The sequence below is a fragment of the Engraulis encrasicolus genome, chromosome 22, assembly GCF_034702125.1.
Source record: "Engraulis encrasicolus isolate BLACKSEA-1 chromosome 22, IST_EnEncr_1.0, whole genome shotgun sequence".
Taxonomy (NCBI): domain Eukaryota; kingdom Metazoa; phylum Chordata; class Actinopteri; order Clupeiformes; family Engraulidae; genus Engraulis; species Engraulis encrasicolus.
This window is the reverse complement of record NC_085878.1, coordinates 49,775,945-49,796,856: the sequence shown is the minus strand read 5'-3', so window position 1 is coordinate 49,796,856 and position 20,912 is coordinate 49,775,945. Positions and strand designations below refer to the sequence as shown.

The 20,912-nt window shown below is 43.3% G+C and overlaps 1 protein-coding gene across 1 annotated transcript; it reads left to right on the top strand.

Moving 5' to 3' along the window:
* Positions 1-316: 316 nt before the first annotated feature.
* LOC134438691 (uncharacterized) lies at positions 317-17,601 on the top strand. Its single transcript, XM_063188306.1, has 6 exons — positions 317-483; positions 9,155-9,199; positions 15,096-15,194; positions 16,759-16,860; positions 16,974-17,051; positions 17,474-17,601. Exons 1-6 carry the CDS (start codon positions 324-326, stop codon positions 17,599-17,601), a joined length of 612 nt encoding a protein of 203 aa, XP_063044376.1. The 5' UTR covers positions 317-323.
* The last annotated feature ends 3,311 nt before the right edge of the window (positions 17,602-20,912 follow it).

The window sequence follows — 20,912 nt, the reverse complement described above, 5'->3', positions numbered from 1 at the left end:
GTGCAGTGGAATAACTGGTGTAACAACTATGTATGTAGGCCCTAATATGTATTGGTGTTGTACACAGCATGACTTAACTTATACTTTTGACGCCGCAGATGTTTTCAGTGTACTCTTTTCCCAATTTCTAACTTGACTAGTAATTATCTTCAAATACAGCGATGTCTGGACAATACCCTGCAATCATTGGATATGATGTGGTTCTGCCATTGGAAATATATGACTCAAAAATCAGCGTAACATGGAAGAGAAACAACAAAGTTATTTTAGAATTCAAGAATGGAGATGTCACATCAGATTTCCCACAGTCAACTCATCATGGCATGGTAGAATTTGTGAAATACATTAGAGACGGCAGTAAAATAGATTTAGTAGATTGCTCACTGAGGCTGAAGAAAGTAAAGATGGAGGACAAAGAAGAATACATATGTGATGTTCAAACCGAGAAGAAACCTTTTACATACCACAGAGCACTGGCAGTGTGTAAGTGTCTCACTATTCTCTCCGTGATATTTAAATGATAAAATATTTCAGTCTTTATTTTAGAAATGCACACATACATTTACTGACTTAGTAAATGATAATGAATTAAAATACTTGCTTAAATGTCACCACAGCTTACATCTTACATCTTACACAGCCCTTTGTTATGAGCTATTAGTTCATATGAGCTGTTAAAAACCCAACGTTATGAACCCTCTGACCTCTTAAGTACGAATGTAGGTATTGTTATAATGACTTATGCATGGTATAATGGAACCTTATTGCCATGATAGTGTCTGATAAAATAAAGTGTTGGTATATATTGGCAGAGCATTGTGGCACATTTTATTGCAGGCTGTGACACATTATTTATCTGAAAGGTCCATTTTAATAACTTGACATTGATATTGGGCTTGTGAATACCCAACCTACAGTATATACTCCCAACACTTCCTAACTAAATATCTAAAATGTACCTATGCAGATCTAAGTTCATGATCATTCTCTGTATTCTATCTGGGGAGAAACAATATTGAAATAGTCTGAATACTGTTCACAAAAACATAGCCTATAATTTTAGTACACTGCTCCATTATCAATAATCCTGTTCTGTCATTTCGCTTCTTTGAAACTGTCAGTAATGTCCCCTCCCCTCCAGATAGCACCAAGGCAATACTGTTGCACTATTCTTTGGTCCTCTGTCCAAATACAATTGTGTTTATAGGATTCATGTTATATGGTGTGAGACATGGTAGGCTATTGATTACTAATTATTTATCTATAATTGATACCAAACAAGTGGTAATTAAAATTTATTAATGTGAATAATATAGCCATATTAGTAAAGGGATATTCATCATTATAGTAAATAATGAATTATATCTAGCCTATGCCATGAACAAACATAATACATATTATGTTGCCTGTCATGGATAAAAGGGTATCTTCAAATATGTTTTGATTATCTTGTAGGTTTTGGGTCTGCAATCACTACATGTGCAACTGTAAATCTCATACGGTTTCTTTTGGTTTTCAAGACCTCTCCTTACCTGGATATACTTACTATGGTAAGACATGCAGAATACACCAATTCTGTGAAATGGATATACACAATAGTGAGTTATGATCCTATGACCCTAAGAAATTCCCAAAACCTTTTCATGTGAATTCAGACACCTTTGATTACATGCATTCGAAGGAGGTATACTCTAAGTTGCATCAGGCTGTTTAAGTTAGTCTATGCCCGCCCAATGTGTGCATCCGACCTGTGACACTTCATAAAATTTTGCTTGTCGCAGTACTCTCAATGGCAGCTTAAAAGGTCTCAATAGCCAGGCTAGGTATACGTGGAAAAGATAAACATACATTGCCACTGTTTTCTGCTTGAAACTGGTAATCAAATCAAAAGGGAACTTGTTTGACTGAATTTCTAGAATGGGATTCACTATTGCCATGCCACTTCTGATAGTAATTAGCGTTTACTACTAATTAATATTTCATACCAGATCCAGTGTATTAGTTGGAATTCAGAAATGCAAGGAACTATTTTTGGAGATCTGTGTGACAGGGGCTCCGTGAGCCGCCAGAGGTCAGAGGCCTACTCTTACTTCCATGACTCTGGTATTAAAAATGAGGCTTTTAGATGAGAGGCTATTAGAACTAGTGTGTTTGTTGTTTATTCATTTTGTTAGGTAGTCAAAATAATGTAGCCAAATAAAAAGCATCCATAAACCCCACAACTGGGCATAGGCTACATGTCTGCTGGCAAAGTCCCGATGATAAAGAGCAAAGAGTGTGCAACTATTTGGGATGATATTGGACAGGGAAAAATAATTTGGTAAAGTAAGACAGCTGATTTTGTTACCTACTCAGAGAACAAGATAAAGCCCTCTCAAATGTATATGAGTTCACTGAAGTAATTGTCGTGGAAAACCCACACTTTTCTTTTTGGGGAGAGAACCCACCAGTCCCCTTGACCATGAACAACCACAGACACAGGAATGCAATTTACAATATTTATTGGTACCCCCTTGCAACCCCCCTTCATACACAACACTTTAGTAGGGAATATAATAATCACAATGAATCAGATGCTACACCTAAGTATGTCACAGCAACGGAATTACTAAATAGCACAACTTAACATTTCCAATCTCAATGTCCATACACAATAGTCAGCAGCACAATAATCACACCAATCAGGTCTCATGGCACACCACACTTAGGAGAGACAGTTCATAAGGCAGACACTGCAAACCCACACGTGCACGTTCCACTACTAGGGCACTATAGATGGGGGCGCTGGCAAGGGAGTTCACCCCAACATACAACATAACATAAATAAAACAAAAACAACATAAAGCAAACCATTGGGGGACTAGGTGGTACCAACGTCGCCACCAATTACATCCCCCAAAAAGAAAAGTAACAAACAGCAAAGTAACAAAAACCCAAATGAAAACCAACAATAATCCCCCCGCGGCTCACGGCCTAATGTCTCAGTCCCACAGTTCAATTAACTGGCGGCCGTCGCGACCAAGTCCATGTGGGCAGCCAGAACACCGCCTCCCAGGTTTCCGTCACGCTCGGTTGATCAGTCCGAACGTGCCCACACCTCGGTAGCGTTGCTCCGCCCTCCTCGAGTCGCAGCTGTAGGAAGTAGGACACAAACCTCAGGTCGCGCAATCAACAGTTCACAGGGAAAGCAAAACACCATTGCATTGGGAGGCAGTACTACTTTCCTTTTCTTGGTGATTGTGTGCGCAGTATCATCTCCTCTCATCCAAACGTCTCTGCACCGGATCCGTCAGCAGACACTCCTCCCGGGGCACCGCACCGCCTGGGGAGAAAAGCGAGAACACTAAGCAGCTGGGCAACACTGCAGTTAGCCTCACTCTCACCGGTTCGATATGCTCACGTTCCTTAGTATCGTCTTGTCATCAAGCCCATCACAGCAACGCCAGTACACCGCGAAGCTGTCCTGTAGGTCCACCTTCGCCGTCGTGCCTAAAGGGGGGACAAAACAGAAACGGACAGCGGGGCAAAATGTCCACAGTCCAAAGCCCGCACGCAGTAGGCAACACTCCGCCCGTGTTCCCCTGCCGTCTCCTTTCCACTCAAGTTCAGGTCCGTTTTATCGAGGTGATCAGCCAATGTGAAAATCCCCAGCTGATTGCTCACCTGCACCTCATTATTGGCAGCGTCTGGCAGCCAGTCCCATCATTATTGGCAGCAAATGGTCGCAGGTCAGTCCTTTACACATAGCATGTCACATATTACCCAGGGCACAACATGTAAACATTAAAACAAAGCTTACCCTCGGTGCAGTACAAGCCTTTCCCCCGGCGTGACATAAGCTTATTAAACAACGCAACTGAATTCTCTTTTCTGATGGGCTGACTGCAATTATTCCCCTGTAACCGCTCAGGCGTCAAACGTGTGACTTAAGTCGGATGCGAGCCGAATGCTCCCACTGTGTGACACGACAGGGAATAGGCTTGATCGACATACCGCAACGGCTAAATGCACAGATAGACAGCAATGCATTCTGGCTGAAAATGCTGCATGATGGTTAGATTTCCTGTCCAACTTGCCAAATTTCAGTCATGTTGCGCCGCCCAGGTGACATGTCACATGGTGTCAAACTATCATGGGATGAATGCGACTGCAGTCGGACCTTGCAACCCCTGCAGTTGCTTATCCCCGTTGATGCTCGTCTGCAGACTGCCTACGCGCCCATGAACTGGTTGGCCAACAACTCACTCACGTGTATGCACCTTGTCTCACACCCCCTACAAGCTCTTCAGCTCCTCCTCTCCACCTGTCCCCCCACACCTCACACGTGGTGTGTGGTGCGAGCTCATCGTCTCGTGCAGATTTGTGGCCGACTTTAAATGCGCTGTATTTAATACCACCCACATCGTGACAACAAGTGTTTCTCGGGTCTATAAATGAGGCAACATGCGCACCTGAGGTGGAGACGAGGACGCGCTCAAGAGTGAATCGTACTGCTCTATTAATTTGTACAGGTGTAGTGTCAAATCGGGTCGTAGCACTGCTGTATGTCTCTTACTGCAGATGGGGTCGCCGGCAGGCCTATTCACTATTTCCTGAAAGTACTTAACTACATCATAACAACATTGCTATGGAAGTGCCGAGAGCTAGTGGTGTGGATCAGCACTGCTCTCACGATTCAATCCAATTACGGTTCGGAGGGTTTCGATTCGATTCGATCCGAAACGATTCAATGATGCATTGCGATGCGCAGGGACGGAGCACAAGTTTGTGACGGGGTTATGTCGAGGTCCTCTACCCATACGCTATGCTTGATGTTACAAACGTCTAGTCTAATTGTCTGTTATTGTTCACAACATTCGCACCCCACCAGGGATGAGCTCAAACATTAATATTATTGTAATGTGCAATTATAGAAAAAGAAAGAGGCGACTGTGTGGGCGCAACCGCAGCCAACAGTAATTCGTTTGTCAACCACCTTATCCAAATCGACCTCAATGCCCTCCTCCCATAGATTACTAACACATTCTATACCTCCTCCACATCCAAGATAACTGTCACGACCAAGACGCGCGGCCCCATCCTTGTCCGAAACAGATTCATTTTTAAACTGCCAGCCTTCTCGTCGATAGGCTATATGGTTCCGCTTTGCCAAGGGTGAAACTTGGGGAGACATGTGGAAACGGCCGGGGATCACTGCGTGCATATTGGCTATTCAATTAATGTGATGAAGGATGGTCAAACTTTAGATGCTGCATGCCACGAAAGGGGCAATTTTTCGGGAGCAGCTAAGTCAAATGTTTAGGGGTCGGGAGGGAGGAACTGAACAGTTGTCAAATAACTTGGGCCCTACTTGACTATACTGAAATCGGCAACCTACTGTAGGCGATATAGCCTACACACTGGCCCAGAATATGTAGCCTAGCCTATCTGCTGAATAGCCACTGCGCAGGGCTAACCACCACATAAGTGCATTTCACGAGCTTGTTTCAATGCGATTTGCCAAAGTTGGTTGCTGCACCAATGCGTTAAAAAGGATTCATGGGGGAACAACGCATAATACAAAAAAAACCCACAAAGCCTTCCTTGGCGCTTAACCCATTATTGTCTTACCTTAAGTTGTCTTATTTCAACGAAGCTTGTTTGATATAATCAGTTGATCCATGCAAACAAATATTTGACTGCCGCATGCCTTCACGTCGCGACCATTATAGACACCTAGACACCTCACTTAACTTCAGCCATTCGTTAGTCTCGCCCCCCTCCTACCGGTAAGCTATGCTATAGGTTACATTGCGAGGGCTTAGAGCCAGAGGGGGACGTAGGTCCAAAGTGGCATTTTAGCTCTAGTTCTAATGCAAACACGAGCGCGGGGAGCTTTAACTGAACCGTGTGATGAACAGCATCACCTGTTTTAGGCTATCATTTATTAATCCCGAGGGAAATCAAGGACAATATAGGCCTATAGATATTTTGTAAAGCATGGGTCTACTTTGTGTTATTATTCAGTGTCTCTTCTGGAGGTCGGTATCTTAATTTGCAAATATTTGGTGCAGGTTTCTCGACCTAAGATGGATGCTATAAGAAAAGTAACCAGATGGCAGTAAAACGCCTGCGAATTAGCCTATTCCATGTGTGATCGACTCGAAAAATGAAACCAAGCCGTGTTATCCCATTTTTCCACAACGGGGAAAATTAAACCTGTCACCATGCATGGGCACCAAGGGCGAAACTTTGATTTTGACATTGGTGGGAACACAAAAGTGCTCCAAGACAAAGATTCCAGAAGCTTTTTTGCATTATCAATCATAGGTTCATGTCATGCAGATGTAGGGCGCAGTCTATGAATATGGTCATTGATCCACGTCGATTTATTAAGCACGAGCGGTGCTGTCCTCATAGCCTATTTGTTTCAAACGTGTATGACGCGCAATGCCGATTTAATGTCACGCTTTCAAAGACGATTATTGAGAACGGAGAACGAGACACGGAATAGGTTAGATAGGCCTAGGTGAAATTAATGTGGAGAGCACGGTCTATGAATATGGTCATTGATCCACGTTGATTTATAAGCACGAGCGGTGCTGTCCCCATAGCCTATTTGTTTCAAAAATGTATGATGCGCAATGCCGATTTAATGTCAGGCTTTCAAAGACGTTGATTATTGGGAGAACGGAGAACGAGACACAGAATAGGTTAGAGGTTGATGAAATTCATGTGGAGAGAGAGAAAGAGAGAGAGAGAGTGGGCAGCACCAACCCTTTGGATGTAGTGATGCACGCGCAACCGAAATTGAAAGAAAAGACAGGGAGGGAGGAGAGGCAAAATGGGAGGCGCGGGTATGATTATTTTAAATGTATTAATACACCGAATCGATCCGGCTTGTGGCCGAATCGATGCTGGATCGTCAATGCCCTGGATCGCGATCCTTTGCCGCATCGATTACTTTTGACGGCCCTACCAAGAGCCTTACGTAACAGATTAAGATTAACATAAACATTACAATTTTGGTGACAGTAAGATTATAACATACGTGCTGCGCTAAGGGGTTTACTGCGATTTACTCACGAGGCACGACCAGGATTTCAAACCGTTTTGATTTTCTTGTGGCCCTAGGATTGCGCAATCGTGAGGTGAAATCGCTTGTCGTTACCCCATGTACACTACACAATGCTAGACTCATGATTGACCTGCGATTGAGCAAGAAATCGTCCCAACTCCCAAACATTCTTGCAAGTGACAAATCTTGGCAAAATCAGGCAAAAAGTCGCACAATGTAAGCCCGGCTTAACCAGAGACAAGGTGTTGGTGTGGGAAGGCCATGTGCCGAAACAAAGGAAAACAAACTGTCACTGAGTTGTCTTCGTGATAAGTAGCCTAAGCAAGGACAGATGACGTAGAAAGGGGAAATACAGCACTGTATGGTTACATGGTAGTTGTAGGCTAAGGTTAGGCTAGGGCTATAACAAAGGGGCAGCAAGGGGATTTATGGAGATTTTGACTGGCATTGCTTGTGATAACAGCAGGCTTACATGCAAAATTCCACCTTGAAGCCTTGAACGTGCGCTAAAGATTGTGACTTAAAGCAACCTTTATTTGGAACTCCAACTAATAGGCCTACTTGTTTGATTTAGATGTCTTCTTAATTTTGAACACACACGCTTTATGTGCGTTTTGTAGCCTAGGCCTATATGATTATTAACGTAACCTGCAGTCAGTTGTCAGGCAGTTTGCTGTTTGCTCCGATATAAAGTCAGAATTTCATTGTTTGTGTGGATTTTATTTCATGTGGCAACAATAACTCTAGTAAAAAGTTTCAAACTGCTACAACACTATGTTGTCATAAAATACAACTCTTGACATTAACACATGCATTGCATTTAGGCATAGGCAGTTAGAAGCATACATACTTTTTAATGCATAACATTGGTAAAATGCAATGGCTAATTTAGCAGCATATTGCTTATCATAATAGCCCATGCAACTTTATCTTGACAACTTGACAAGATCTGGACAAGAAGCTTGCAGTTGGTCGCGGCTTTGCTAGTCCAGAAGGTCCTGTTATGGAAAATGAGCATACTATGATGCAACTTCATCTTGACAACTTTAGGCAGTTATTATAACAGCTCACAGTTGGTCACCACTTTGCTGATAGTCCAGTTATGGAAAATATGGCCATAGTGTGTTTGTCATTGACACTGAATAGAGGGCATGGCGTGTGTTTTATTGTGAAGTGAAACAACGGCGGGGGTGGGACTAGCCCCGGAAATCGTGAAAAAACACCATTTCCGATTCATCTCTATGGGAGACTGGGAGAAACAGTGCCTCTCCTTGCCAATTGTTGCTCAGTCGACTTTATGTCATGCAAACGGTAGTTTCCCCCTCTGTTTCAAACGAGACAAATATTTTTTCTGGCTGACCCTTTATTTTAGAGAGCTACAATTGCTAAAATTGACAGCTTTAACATTGATAAAATGACCGATGAGCATTGTTAGTTAATTTGATTGACCGCTAGAATTCTTTTAGAATTATTTTGATTGACAGTAAAACACAACCGTTGTCCCATCAGCGCTTGTTCTTAGCGTTGCTTTGGTACAAATCCGGACATTAAAGGCGGAAGAATCCTCGCAGATCAGTCGCGGTTGTTCAAAATCACTGAATGGAATACAATAGAAGCATGCTGTCTATGTAGCCTGCATATATACGTCTCTGTTTTATGTTTGTGAATTAAATTAATCTCTTTGTGGACAAAATAATATATCCTAATAAAAACTACCCTTGTGCACGTCGGTACAAGTATGTACAACCCAAGCTCCGTCCATTCTGCACTAAGTGGTGTGGAAATAAGAAGACCCTTGCTAGAAAGGGAAACAGCTATTTTCTGAAACTGCCATTTTCATTTTTTGTGACAGACATCGGGCTTTTCCAAAACAACATGTCGTAATCCCTTTAACATTATTCATGGCCTGCTGAAGGGGACTTTGTATTTGGAAGTTGTTCACTTCACCATAGATGATTAATTCCATAAAGTATGCTGTTAAGACTTCAATAATACACGCTTAATTGCCCAAACTAAGAACAGGCTGTGCAAATTATGGGAAGACGTGTGAGGAATGCCTTGTTGATTATTTTAATAATCACTCTTTTTCTTGTTTAGGTGGTCTGTTTCAATACTTGATCACAGCTGGAGTACTTTTTTCAGGTCAGCATATAATAATGTGTGTCAGATCTATCCACATTATAAGAATCTACCGTTCTTTTTCAGAGTTTCGTTCAAAGTACTCTCTATGGGATAGCGTCCTCGCAGAGGCCATTTACACTGAATACATATTTCAATCATGCCAGAGGCCACCTGGCTGCCTCCATTCCCGCCATCCTTTCTGGCGTATATAAGGCAGCGCGCTCATGCGCACATCCTCTTCGTCCATTTCACTTTCATGAGACAACATTGATTACTTCTCTCCCATAGTTCAGTTAAACAGTCCGACTACAACTCTGCACATGGTGGTAACGGTTAAGGGCGCTGAATTACTGAAGTCATTGCCTACATCATTTGAGCGTAATTTGTCGAAAACAGCGGAATTCGTAAGTGTTTGTAAGCTGAGCGAGGACTTCGTTCTTCTCTGCTGACCATCCATCTTACCTGGGGTGACCGTGGCTGGAGCCTGGTTCAACTGGAGTAAGATTAGTCACTGTGCTATTTCTTATATCCTAGCCCTCATCGTTTACTGCGTAAACGGTCAGAGGTTTTTTGCTGGGGCAAAAAGGTTTATTGAAATGTCACCTGACTTCGGTTCAGCATAACAAAAGCGTTAGCCACCTCTAGGGCTAGTAGCTAGCACTTCGGTGCTCTTAGCCCGGGCCACATCCACCCCTGTGTCTGCTACGACGACTACTACTGATACCCTTCGGCTACAGTTTACGCACACAAAGCACTCCTCCGGGTTATCTGTCTGCACTGTTGGGAAAGTTACTCAAAAACGGTAATGCACTAGGCCTACTTATTATATGTTACTGTCATTTAAAAGTAATGCCTTACATTACAACATTACTTTTTTTTTTAAAGTAAGGCATTACACTACTTTTGCATTACTTTTAGTTACTTTAGCCAAAATGACTGGAAATAAGGATTTGGCAATCTACAGTGCAAATCTATGAGGTGGCATGACTTTCACCTGCCATCCAGTCGTTTTGGAAGCCAGACTGAAAACCAACATTTTCAGGAATTGCGTCTTACCCACATACATTGATTCACCAATACAATGATTAATCCTTTCTCTTCTTACCACACCTTACCATGCACACCAGCGCCGTTTTTTTTTTAATCTATTACGGACACATGCAGCACTTGCCTGAAACATAAAGCCACCTCACTGCACTACGAGTTTGAAAATTATTATTGATAAAAGAGCAGATGCATTGCTACAGTAGGCCCATTTTGAAAATTAAAGGGATATGCCACTATTTTGGGGCTTAATACAGTTTAATACAGTTAAAATCGTTGGCTGGGGTTTATAAAAGTGGTAAAGTGTCTTATTTTTCATGTGAAGCGTTGTCTTGCTTTAACCCATTGACGCCTAAGGCACCTGCAAAAAAGGGCGCTGAATGCCTGAGCCCTTTTAAGGAAAAGCTGCCCTCAACCTATACAAACCTAAATATCTCACTTTCTGAAGCACATAAAAATATGCACTAAGTTCCATTTAAAAGCTAAGACCCTCATCTTTCATTAGAATGTGTTCATTCATCTCAAACAAACAGAGATTTTGACTAAAGTTGTCTCAAATCTCATGAGCCTGAATGTTGCGTAATGCAGCTCCAGGCGCCAGGGCCAATGTTGCGCAACGCAACATCAGGCATCAATGGGTTAAGACAAGTTAAAAGATGGAGCATGTCGCTAAGCTAGTGAAAGTCAATGGATCCGTGTAGCATGTAGCAATGCTACATGGATGCATTGACTTTCACTAGCTTAGCGACATACTACCTCTTTTAACTTGTCTTAAAGCAAGACAACGCTTCACATGAAAAATAAGACACTTTACCACCTTTATAAACCCCAGCCAAGGATTTTAACTGTATTAAGCCACAAAATAGTGGCATACCCCTTTAATTATACAGTATACAGCACACCGGGGAAAATGTCTTATCAATGAACGAAATAGGCGGAAAAAATGATTGCGAGGATACCAGCCAGTCAGTTTGCAAGCTCGTGGCTCGCCTGAATCATGTGACTTCGTGCGGAGATCAGTTTGTCACTCACTCACAACTCTAGAACTATTCTTTACGCGCGCTCAGTCAGCACCGCGGGCAGCATATTCTGCGATTTTGCGCAAACAGCTACTTATTCATGTAACTATTGCGCTGGAATTTACAGTGATAGGCTACAGAGTGATGCAACGACAGCAAGCATTTTCAATTTCACTACTTTGACAGGCGAACGTATAATATTTTATTTCAAATGGATTTATTTCAATTTTAGTGATGTTTAGTTGAACAAAAGTGAGGGGGGTGCAACGTACTCATCCCCCCAGTCGGATACCCTGCCGTGTCAATGTCTCGTGCGAATGGGATGCATCCCCTCCTTTCCTGACTAATTTGGTGGTGCTATGGCACTTCTTCAAATCGTCAAATTGTGTGTAGACTAGGCCTACTGTTTTTCGACGTGGAAAGCAGTTTGGGTTTCAAGTACAGGGTGCATTTAACTGAAATGTTCTTGCCGTCCTTATTTTCAATGAAGTCAAAGTAGTGGGCATACACCCAACTTGAAAACGAGCAAGCTGGATCTTCTGGATCGGTTATCCTTTGTCAGCCTGCCATTTCGAGAGACGAAGCGTGAAAGAGGAAGCAATGTTCTGCATGGAACTTTAAAATCTCTGCACGGACGTAGGCTATCAGATGCAATAGCTGATCTCGCGGTGATCCGCGAACATTGTATAAAGAAAACAAAAGACCCCCACAAAATTTAGGTGAAAAAAATGCGTTGTAATGTGCAAGTTACTTGCATAGTAACTAGGACATATTACCGATTTTCCCCCCTGTAATCTGTTACATTACTGCGTTACTCAAAAAAGTAATGCATTACAGTAATTAGTTACTTTTGTTACGCGTTACTCCCAACACTGGCTGTCTGTGTCAAGTGAAATACGCCGTAAACAAGGAATTTTGCCGTCGAAGGGAGATAAGTTTCACTAGCAAGCCAGCTAGTTGGCTATTTACCCTCAGGCTCCGGTGCAGTTAAAGGTGTGTGCTAGTCACAGCAAATTCCTTAACTGAACTTATTACTGCAGGGTTGCAATCAGCATCTACTGTGATATTACCGCATCTTAACCGTTGAGATTTTCGATGACGGTTCTCGTTTAGGGTGAATTGCCATAACCGACGGGACAACCTCTCAGCACTTCGATTTGCTCCGAACACAAGAACACGTTTGTAGGCAGCAGCGAGATCTAAATAAACATTAGATTATAGAACACAGTACATGTAGTGCTGTCGGAAAACCTTCTGTAGCTATTTTCGCTGGTGGTTATGGTGTTAATGTCCCTGTCCAATGGCTTTGCAAATATCATACTTTTAGAATCTTCTAATTGACATTTTTGTACTGTGCCAGAGATGATAACTTTGTGTCCCCCCAAAATTTGTTATGGTCCCCGGTAGGGGTGGGCGATACGGGCAAAAAAAATGATCTCGATAAGTTTTAGAATTTTCACGATAACGATAAGTTGACGAGTAAAGCAGATAATTTGTAGGCCTATGTAGCCTAAACTGCATGTTACCAAGAGGTCTGCATAAATGATGGCATATCTACACTAGGCTACATCACAAAGCATGGCAGTATAACAAAGCTACACATTTATGCTGTCTATTATTTGTGCATGATTCCAGACAAATTTCAATTCTGCACTGGAGGTAGTAGTGCTGCATTTGTGTTGTAACTGGGGAGGGACAGAGAGTTGGGAGAAATGCTGTGCTGAAGAGCTTTTGAATTTAATAACATGCATATGCTCTGGTCTGTAAAGTAATACTTCATCACTTGGCATGAAAACATATCCATGTAAATAAAAAATAGTTTTATAATGTATTGTTAGACGACAGCCATTTTTGACTGGAAACAGTACATGGATAGGAAACTAGGGCAGCTGCAAATTGCACATTGTAATTTAACTCACTGCACCAGTCTAACTTAACAGTACTTGTCCACCTAAGCAGTTATGCCATCTGTATGCAGGTGGGTGTTTGAGTAGTGAGTAACAGCCACTAATAGTTGTAGAGAACAACATTGCTTAGCCTAGTTCGCTAACTAGCATGCTAACTAGCGATTTCTCAGACCAGAGACAAAGCTATTTATCTTCCTAACTATTTGGCTTTCCATAATCACAGACGGTTGCTAAGTAAAGCACATAGTTTCAAAACGCCCTCAGCACCATGCAATGGCTGGTTTAGTGGTTGAATTCCTCATGTAAATCCACCATTTGGATAACAGCAACTCTCCTCCAGTGCCCAGCAGCAGCAGTGCTGTGCTGTCTGTGCACGAGTGACACGGAAATTTCTGTCTCCTGTATGGCAAAACGCTGCAGCCCGCCCCCCTCAGCGCTGTCTGCTCATTGGTTCACAGACTTTTTTCTCCAGTTCACAACTACATTACTATTGGCTGAAAGGCTTGGCTGTCGTCACTGTCTGAATGAGTCCTGTCACAGCGCTTTTGTTGATTTTAGCGTCTTCATAAAAATATCTTGATATTGCAAAATTACTCATCGTCAAAACAACATTTACGATAACTTCGCAGACGGTATATATCGCCCACCCTTAGTCCCCGGGACGTCGGGACACCGTTAATTTCGAGCGCTGAGTGGAGAGGGGTCTACCGTTTACCGTTCAACAAACGACTTCCTGTTTTCATTGTGGCCGAGGATGATATTTATGGCAGATACTCCTTAGTGCCTACACGGATGGTAGCCTACGGCATATCCTTGTCCTCAGATGCCTTAACTCTTTCTTCAGAGTGCGTGTTTTGAAGCCCGGCCATTGTTATGCTCTCGCCGTGTCTTGGTGATTGGTTTACTTCAGTTGATCTGAAGGATACCTGTGTTCTAATTCGCATTTTCCCTCTGCATATTACATGCCTACGCGAGGGCAAATGTTGTCAGCTCATGGCGCTTCCCTCCGGGCTAGCCGTGAGCATGCGCGTGTTCACACGCTGTCTCGAGGCCGCACTCCTCCCCTTACGTGGGTAGGGTGTGCGTGTTCTAGCACGTTTAGACAACTGCGACTTCTGCATCCCAGACCAGAGCGCACACGGACCTCTTGGTGTCCCATCTTCGTGGATTAGGGTTCACCATTAACTGGCAGAAGAGCTCGCTCCTGCCATCTCAGCGTATACCGGGTTTACGGTATACCGAGACTTTCAGGTCTTCCTTATCCCCTTTTACTCGGTTACACCACCTGCTGTTCCGATACTTTTTACGCCTGTTGGGGCTCATGGCTTCGAGCATTCATGTGGTTCCCCTGGGCCTACTCTTTATGAGAGAGATACAACGGTGGGTCTACTCGTTGAAGTTGTGCCCTTCCCGTCACGGACACAGTCTGGTAACGGTGTCCAACAGCTGCCTGGCCTCTCTAGTGTTCTGGAAGAGGCAGGATGTTTTCGACAGAGGAGCTCCTCTGGGGACCCCCTCGTCTTGTACAGTGATCTATAGAGACGCATCCCTCACTGGATGGCCTCTGGCATGATTGAAATCTGTATTCGGTGGAAATGGCCTCTGCGAGGACACTATCCCATAGAGAGTAGTTTTCTTTCACCCCTCAAAGAACCGGGGATTTATAAAATTTCTACTGTTTCCGTATACTTGTGCTTTTGTCTTCACTCACGCATAAACATGAACCAAGTGCCAGGAAATATAGATTCTAAGATACTGAGATGGCCTGAATAATATCTTACATTGTAAAACCCTAAAGAAACCCATATCCCATCATATAGTATAACGTGGAAGTGTAAAATACTATAAATAGACAATATAATACAGGTACATACCATAACATGTAATAGCGGTAGTGGTCAGTGTACTGTATAATAATGTACCAATGTACCATTTTCTGCCCCTCAGATGTTTTTTCAGACGTCTTTGCCATTACCGGGAACACACTGTTTCTCTTACTCTACATTGGGATGCAGTTGCTGTACTGCTTTATGAACGCTATCTTCGGTATGAAGTTGGTCATGAGTGTTTCATTTTACACACATTTTCCCTCTTTATAATAGTGTTACACACTCAAAGCGTTACACATAAAGGACTATTCAAAAGGAGTTTGTGCATAATAATAACGCATTTGAAAGAAAAGCCAAATGTAGAACAAAGTGCGAGGTTATAGAACTAATGACACAATTTCCATAACATCCACCAACTACTCACATTAACAGTGGGCATGACTAGCTAAGTGAATATTTCATTAAAAAATCATGTTATTGTACTGTAGCAGTATGACTTGTCAATGCCCAAGATAAATTCAAAGCTTTTCAGCCATTATTTTTCAGTCATGTTATGTTTGCATGGTGATGCTAATAAAAGTAGAAGTACACGATCAGATCTGTGGAAGAGATGAAAGCGTGAGAGCCCACTTGGGAATTTCCAACTCCCATTGTCATTATGACACAGCACTCCACAGCACACACAAAAATTGGGGGCAGCCCCCAATGGCGCCCGAAAGGGACGTTAACATGCTCAGGGTACCTCAGTCATGGAGGAGGATGGGGTAGAGCATTGGTTGTTAATTACTCGCCCCACCAACCTGTCGGGTCCGGGGTCAAACTGGCAACTTTTCGGATACAAGTCTGACACCCTACCGCTTACCCATGACTGCCCATTAAATGTAGATGTAGAGACAGTACTTTGGAAGCGTGTGAAGCATAAGAACTTAAGTTTATGCCACTTGAATGGTCATTACACAAGAGAAATCCCAATAACAATCCCAATAACAGCCTAAACTATACCACAAGTAAGAGGGCACAGCGAAAACAAGAAGTAATCCACACTGGCGGACCACTATATGGTCTCCAGGCATGGCGGGGATAAAAAGGACCAGACGGGATGGGTCTAAATGGGTGTAAGGATGGAAGAGACTAGTTGGGGGAAGAGAATGCAGTGAGAGTGAGGAGCCCCGGAGGGGGAGAAGATTGCAGATGAACTCCATGGCCCTTCGAGTCAAAGCCTCCTCTTTCCCGGTGGGCAAGCTGCTCCCAGCCCCAGCTCTCCTTCTTGCTCTCTCTCTCTCTCTCTCTCTCTCTCTGGTTCTCACTGTACACTCTGGGGCTCCTCACTCTCACTGCATTCTCTTCCCCCAACTTGCATCTCTTGCATCCTTACACTCATTTAGACCCATCCTGTCTGGTCAATCATCTTAATTCCTGCTTCTCTCCTGCAACCCATAGTCAATCTGTGTGTGTGTGTGTGCGCGCGCGCGTGTGTGTGTGGTTTAAAAACCCTGTTTTTCTGTCTCCCGTGGGGAACCACAGCAGAGTTTTTAGTTCCCTCACCCACAGATCCCAGTAACCCCTGTCACAAGATCAAATTTCTCATGAATATTACAACTTACGTATTCATTCAGTGTAAAACCATTATGAGTATAAATGTGTATAAAGTAAGAGTATAAAAATGAAGACTATTACTTGTGTGTTGTCTTAACCACTGAACTAAAGCTGGGCACTAGTTGGCTGGTGATGTGCAGCAGATCAGAGGCTTAGCATATGGATGATGATTTTCTATCTTTCAGGAGGTTGGGGGCATATGGACTATTGGTGCTTCACATACATGGATATAATCAACTGGATGCTGCTGTCGCTACTTGTTGTTGGATATTCAACCTTCAGTTTAAGTATGTTCACACTTGTTTCAATTTGTGACAATGGCAATGAAATACCTGATTGCTTTTTGAAACTTAGCAGTTGTGAATTGAATGTGACTTATTGAATGTTATCATGCTTTCAGGGATGTTTGTCATCACATTAGTGCCTACTCTTGTGGTGGATGTGTTGTTTCACTTACAACAGTACAATAAGAAATTCTGTAAGTTGTACTCCTTTGTCAAGTGTTAAAACATATTTGTAGCTCAACATATTGTTGTAATTTTCCAATGTAATTTGCATTGCTTATGTGATTATTGAATTATTTTCCTCTGTGTTATGGCAGATACGATTTCAACATTTCTGATAGTTGTTTTCTTTCCTGTATGCATTGGTGCATATTTCTATTACCTTCAATTGATTTTGGCCAGTAAACAAGGTAGGTGGAATAATGCATGATGAGTTCTCAATTTTTGTTTTCCCCTGGCTGCGCGACCCTGGCTGCGCCAAACTCAACCTCTGATTGACAGTTCAGTGGAAAGTTTGAAGCGCAACGTTATAACGGCGACGTTGCCCACAGTCTGCTGTCAAGTGCAGCAACTGATTTTTTTCTAATCAGCCTAATCTGATTGTCTGAATTCTTAGGGGAGTTGGCCCATATGCAAACGGAGTTGCCGACCATTGATCTACAGCTGTGCGTGCCCAACGGTTCGGAGTTGGGTCCTGAGTTCGTCTCTGGCGTGTTGGCAGGGGAGGTGAAAGCGGGTTGTTGAAAAGTTTGCTGGTTGGCTACGACTACAGCTGAGCCAGTCATTCTGTCCGAGTTGAAGGCCTACGTCTCACAAGCTGACTTGCCATCCATTTCATTTGTAGGATAGACAAACACATCTGGCGCTACTTGCCTACATCTGGCGCTACAATAGCCTATCCCCCGGTCCCCGAGCGAATGGTTCAGTCCAACCACCACGCAGACATTACTCATTTTATTGGTTTCAATTCCACCTATTTTCTCTTTCAAAAGCCACCGACAAATGACAATGAAATGACAAGCAACAACGTCAATTTTCTGAGATTGACAATTGAAATGTTGAACCCATTTTTCATATTTTTCAAGTAAATTCGGAAAATGGATCAAAGCACTGCAAAGCGTTACACGGGTCCGTGTACTTTTTCGTTCATTCATTATTTTATTTTGGAATGAAATATGAAATTCAAAAAAGGGTGAAACTTCTTTTTTTGTTTTTAGCAATCCAAGCAGAAATGGCTGTATTTGGTTTTCAGCATGTGTTGCCTCATATGAAAATAGTATTTGGTAAATTGGCAACATTTTTGATAGATTTTCAATTAGTAATATTTGTTTAATCATTTATTGAAACTCATTTGACTGACGCCTTGGTTAACCGGAAGGATATTTGCCATCTGACTCGCACCAGCGAAGGTACCGGCCTATAGCAACCATGGAGCATGGAAAAGACGCTCCAGAAATCCAGCCAGGGACATAACAGTAAAGTAGATGAATGGAAAAAACCCACATCCTTGGCGTGCGCAGGCCTGGCATGTACTGTACAGTAGCCTATGCGCATTGCGCGGCACAAGTGATATGACCAGCCTCTTGGAGCTTGCAGACCGTCCGCCTTATTGAATGAGCAACATTCCAGTTATGGACATAATTTTTATCGGTTAGGCTACATCGATAGCCTTCATAGCTCACTGTAGGCTACATTTCCACACTTAGGATATACAGTAGGCTACCTTAGGGAACAAAATCCAAAGCAGTGGTAGGCCTATGTAATGCGACTGCCATATGATTATTGAAAGATCCTTTATGTCTTGTATTACGTTGTTATTTTGCCACCTTTTGCTTATTAGCTAGCAGGTTAAATATGTAGGTTACGTGTGAATGGACCTGAATAATAGCCTACATCAAAGCAACGAAGTTGAGTGGTGGGTGTTGTGTAGGTTGATCGGTATCAGACATTAACCACACAGTAGTATATGGAACAGAGGTGCTTTATCTCATAACTTCACTTCATGAATCACATTACATTTCTTCATCATGCCTATTTATAGTGAGCGTCCCACTAGCGCCCCTCAGTGTCCTGGATTCCTAATAACACATTAAACTGAGTATATGCATTAAACACATTGCATATGGACACAACATCTTCCCTGTTTGAACGAAAGATAAATCTCGGTACTTAGGTGAACCAGACAGTATTAGTAATGTATCAGTAACACTTCAAACAAAACATGAATATTGTAAGCAACATTTCACATCATCATTTCATAACAAAATCTTTGGTCCAGCTAGGTGCATTCCTAATCCTGACAGGTCTGGGCTGGCTATCGGTGTCAGAGTCGGCCATTTGGTCATTCCCTGTATCGGTACAGTCCATTGCCCTATCAAAATCGTCATTGGTGCTCAGGTCGGGAAGTACAGACAGATGTGAGGAGTTCCAGGTTCTTCCATCATCCAACAGGTATGTATCCAGTCCTTTCTTTCTCACAACAGTTCTGGGTTTAGAAAACTTCAGTTCTCCTTTCTTCACTTTCCATGGTTTTCTCACCCTTACTTTGTCACCGGGCTGGAAGTTGGACGACTTGGCATGTCTTTGTTGGTAGGTGTATGCTTTAATTTTCTGTTGTTTACGCTCTACTCTTTCTCGCACAGCTTTCTGGTCTGTTGGTGGGACAGGCATGTCGATCACCTGTACTGTAGCTTTGTTCTCATTCGTCGGCCATGGAGCAGTTCTGAAGGGGATACTCCAGTGGTGGAATGAGGAGTCGCTCTGTAGTCCCTCAGGTAAGTTCTAAGGAACGACTTCCATGGTTCTCCTTGGATGGATGCAGTCTGCAAGCAATCCTTGACGCATCTGTTGAACCTTTCAACTTCTCCATTAACTCTTGGGTAGTACACTGAAGATCTCAGGTGTTGTATTCCACTGTCTTTGAGAAAGTCAGCAAACTCAGCAGAGAGAAATTGAGGACCATTGTCACTTATCAGCGTCTTTGGATTTCCTTCTCGGGAGAAAATGGTAGTCAAGAACTGTATTATGGTAGCTGTGTCAACACGTGGAGCGAACGCTACTTCAGGCCATTTACTAAAGTAGTCTACCATTGATATGGCAAACCTACAGTCAGGCGGAGCTTTCTCAAACGGGCCTATGATGTCCACGGATACCTTCTCCCAAGCAGCAGATGGTAGTGGAACCGGTTGGAGTGGAGCATCATGGGTGATGGTTGTTTTATCATTCTCTCGGCAGGTTAGGCAGTCCTTAATGTAAGTTTCTATCTGAAAGTCCATTTTTGGCCACCAGTACAACACCCTGAGGCGCTGTTTGGTGCGCACAATACCCTGGTGGGTTTCATGGGCTAGAACAATGAGTCTTTTCTGCAGTGACTCGGGTACGATCAGTCTGTAAGACCCTCTGACGATGCATTCATTCATGACAGCAAGCTCATGGCGGATGTCAAAGTATGGCTGTATGTCAGGATCGAGTGTGGACTTCCGCGACGGCCAGCCTTTCTGTATCTGTGCACGGAGTTTCGTGAGGACTGGGCAGTCATTGCATTGTGAGCGAAAATCTTCCTCAGACACAGCACTCACGTCAGTGAGTATGGCAGCCACTGACTCAATCTCTTCTGCGTATGCAGTGTCAGTTTCAGGCAGCGGGAGTCTCGACAGGCAGTCGGCAACAGGGTTCAGCGTCCCTTTCCTGTATTGAACGTCGTAGTCGAACTCCAGGAGACGAGCAGACCATCGGGCAATGCGGAGACCAGCACGGTTATTGCCTTTGGTAGTCAGCAGCGTGGTAAGTGCTTGGTGATCAGTGCGTAACAGGAATCTTCGTCCCCACAGCCATGTCCGCCATTTCTCAGCAGACCAGACGCAGGCGAGCGCTTCCTTCTCGACAATAGAGTATTTCCGCTCTGCATCAGAAAGACTGTGAGATGCAAACGCAACAGTCTGCTCTGCACCGTTACTGTCCAACTGAGTCAAGACTGCACCTACTCCATAGTCTGAGGCGTCTGTTGAGACAATGGTTGACTTACTGGGGTCAAACATCACCAGCGCAGTGCTATG